Below are 2,131 nucleotides of genomic sequence, written 5' to 3' on the forward strand. Positions count from 1 at the left end.
AAATGATGTTTCTTTCAGTGAATTGCCTCTCAGTTTTCCATCTTTCCCACCTGTAGTCTTATAGGGACTGGTTCCTTATTCTTTCTGATCCTTTGAAATTGTCACTCAAATGTATTGATTTAAAAAAAAAGTTAAGAAAGTTTCTTTCTTGACTTAGTCTTTTCTCAGTTATGGTGTTTACTTCTTTCTAAAGCCAATAGCAGGTAAAGCATCCACCTCATGTAAGTCAAGGTTCTAGTTGTCTAGGATTTAGAATTTCTGAAAGTTCCCTAGACTCTTTAACTTACCATTTGTGTTTTGTATAGTTTTTACTCATCTCAGGGCTTTAGCTTATTCAAGGTGCGTTTATGGAATATTCTTTTAAATAAAAGATACTCTCTTCCCCCTTGATGATGATTTTCCACTGAGATATATTCCAGAAATTTAAAAATTCTCATAGTCATGTAATGATGCCATACTTAGCACATTTAATACATTATTTGCCAACAAGAAAAGTTTGAGGATGTCTCCTATTTTCAAAACCTTCATGAAACTTGAATTCAGCATTTTCAAATCTTTTATATACTGGTATCTAAATAACTTGATTAGATTTATGATTTTCAAAATCTCAGAGACCCTTTTCCTTTTATTGTAGGCTTTATTTATCATGCAGTGGTCATGAAGAAAGAGATGTAAGAAAGAGCATAGTCAATACTATTTTTAAGGCATAGCTCCCAAGTATGTCGTATCTGTTGGTAATATTTTTCAAAAATCTTAGCCTGAATCAATTAGTGGCATCTGTAAAGTCTTACAATTTAAGTTTTCTTTTTCAGTAATTATTAGAAATGTTATCCATGTTTGATGGTTTGCATTTTTTACTTTTAAACGTGTACTTAGTTGGACCTACAGAGTGCTTGTTGGAGGAGGGATTGTAATGAAATGAATCCTTCATTGAATGAGATTTTTGTTTTAACTTAAAAATGAATTCTCAAATATGAATCACTTGTTGCTGACATAAAAGCAAAAACAATTTAATGATTACCAAGAAGTAAGCAAAATAAGTATATTTATACAACAACATCTAATGAGGGGGGAAAGCTATTGTACTATGAAACCCTTTTATGGCAGTTGCTTTGAAATTTATGTTGATTATCACTTTTTTTTAAACATAAATGAGAATTATCTGTTATATGCTTTATTCTGTATTAGGTGCAAATGTCAATTGTCAAGCCTTGGACAAAGCTACTCCCTTGTTTATTGCTGCTCAAGAGGGTCACACAAAATGTGTGGAGCTTTTGCTGTCCAGTGGGGCAGATCCTGATCTTTACTGTAATGAAGACAATTGGCAGTTACCTATTCATGCAGCTGCACAAATGGGCCATACAAAGTAAGTGTTCAAAACAGAAAATAAAAATGGTCTCATAATTGAAAGCTAATAAAGAATAAATCTAGGGTAGACCCTTTACGTCCAGACAAAATCCTTGGTATTACCTTCCCTACCAGTCTGCTGGGTGACTAGATTTACCCCTAAACTGTCCCCCATGCTATCCTCAGCTCCTCTTAGTCCTGTGTGTTCATCGTGTAAGGCACATTTGCTAGAGACTGGGTAGCCTCAGGGGCTTTCTCAGGGTGTTGTGTCTTCTGGTTGATTTCTCCAATTATGGCCATATCCTCCCCCTCCTCCCTAGTTTCATCTCAGGCATCTTCAGCTTACAGTTTAATGGCCTTACTTACTTATTCACATTACCTCCTTGACCCCAGAAAGCTTTTGAGTTTGTGATGCCTGTTGGAGTGGAGTCTTTCTTTTGTCTTTGCTACATAGTTCTACCCATCTTAAACCTTTGGTTGGTCTTCTCTTTATCTAATCTCAAATCCAACCTGGTACTTTTCCCTGCTTCTTTTACTCTTCTTTCTTAGCCAAGAGTTTTTATGAAATTATCGGTATTTTTTGGAGACTGAGTAAATTGGGGGTTCCAGGAATCTTAGATGCTAATAACTTGGCTATACGTGTGAGAATATGGCTGCCTATCATAAATTGGCACTCAACAATTTTTTTTTGAGACAGAGTCTCGCTTTTGTTGCCCGGGCTAGAGTGAGTGCCGTGGCGTCAGCCTAGCTCACAGCAACCTCAAACACCTGGGCTCAAGTGATC

The 2,131-nt window shown here is 36.1% G+C and overlaps 1 protein-coding gene across 1 annotated transcript in view; it reads left to right on the plus strand.

Moving 5' to 3' along the window:
• ASB3 (ankyrin repeat and SOCS box containing 3) overlaps positions 1 to 2,131 on the plus strand; it is a 91,384-nt gene that overhangs the window by 30,295 nt on the left and 58,958 nt on the right. Inside the window, exons 4-5 of the mRNA XM_012649842.1 lie at positions 201 to 203; positions 1,189 to 1,366. Coding sequence (XP_012505296.1) covers positions 201 to 203; positions 1,189 to 1,366 — 181 coding nt within the window. The remainder of the gene's footprint in view (positions 1 to 200; positions 204 to 1,188; positions 1,367 to 2,131) is intronic.

This window comes from Propithecus coquereli, unplaced genomic scaffold (assembly GCF_000956105.1).
Source record: "Propithecus coquereli isolate 6110/MARCELLA unplaced genomic scaffold, Pcoq_1.0 Scaffold305, whole genome shotgun sequence".
In the NCBI taxonomy this organism is placed as follows: domain Eukaryota; kingdom Metazoa; phylum Chordata; class Mammalia; order Primates; family Indriidae; genus Propithecus; species Propithecus coquereli.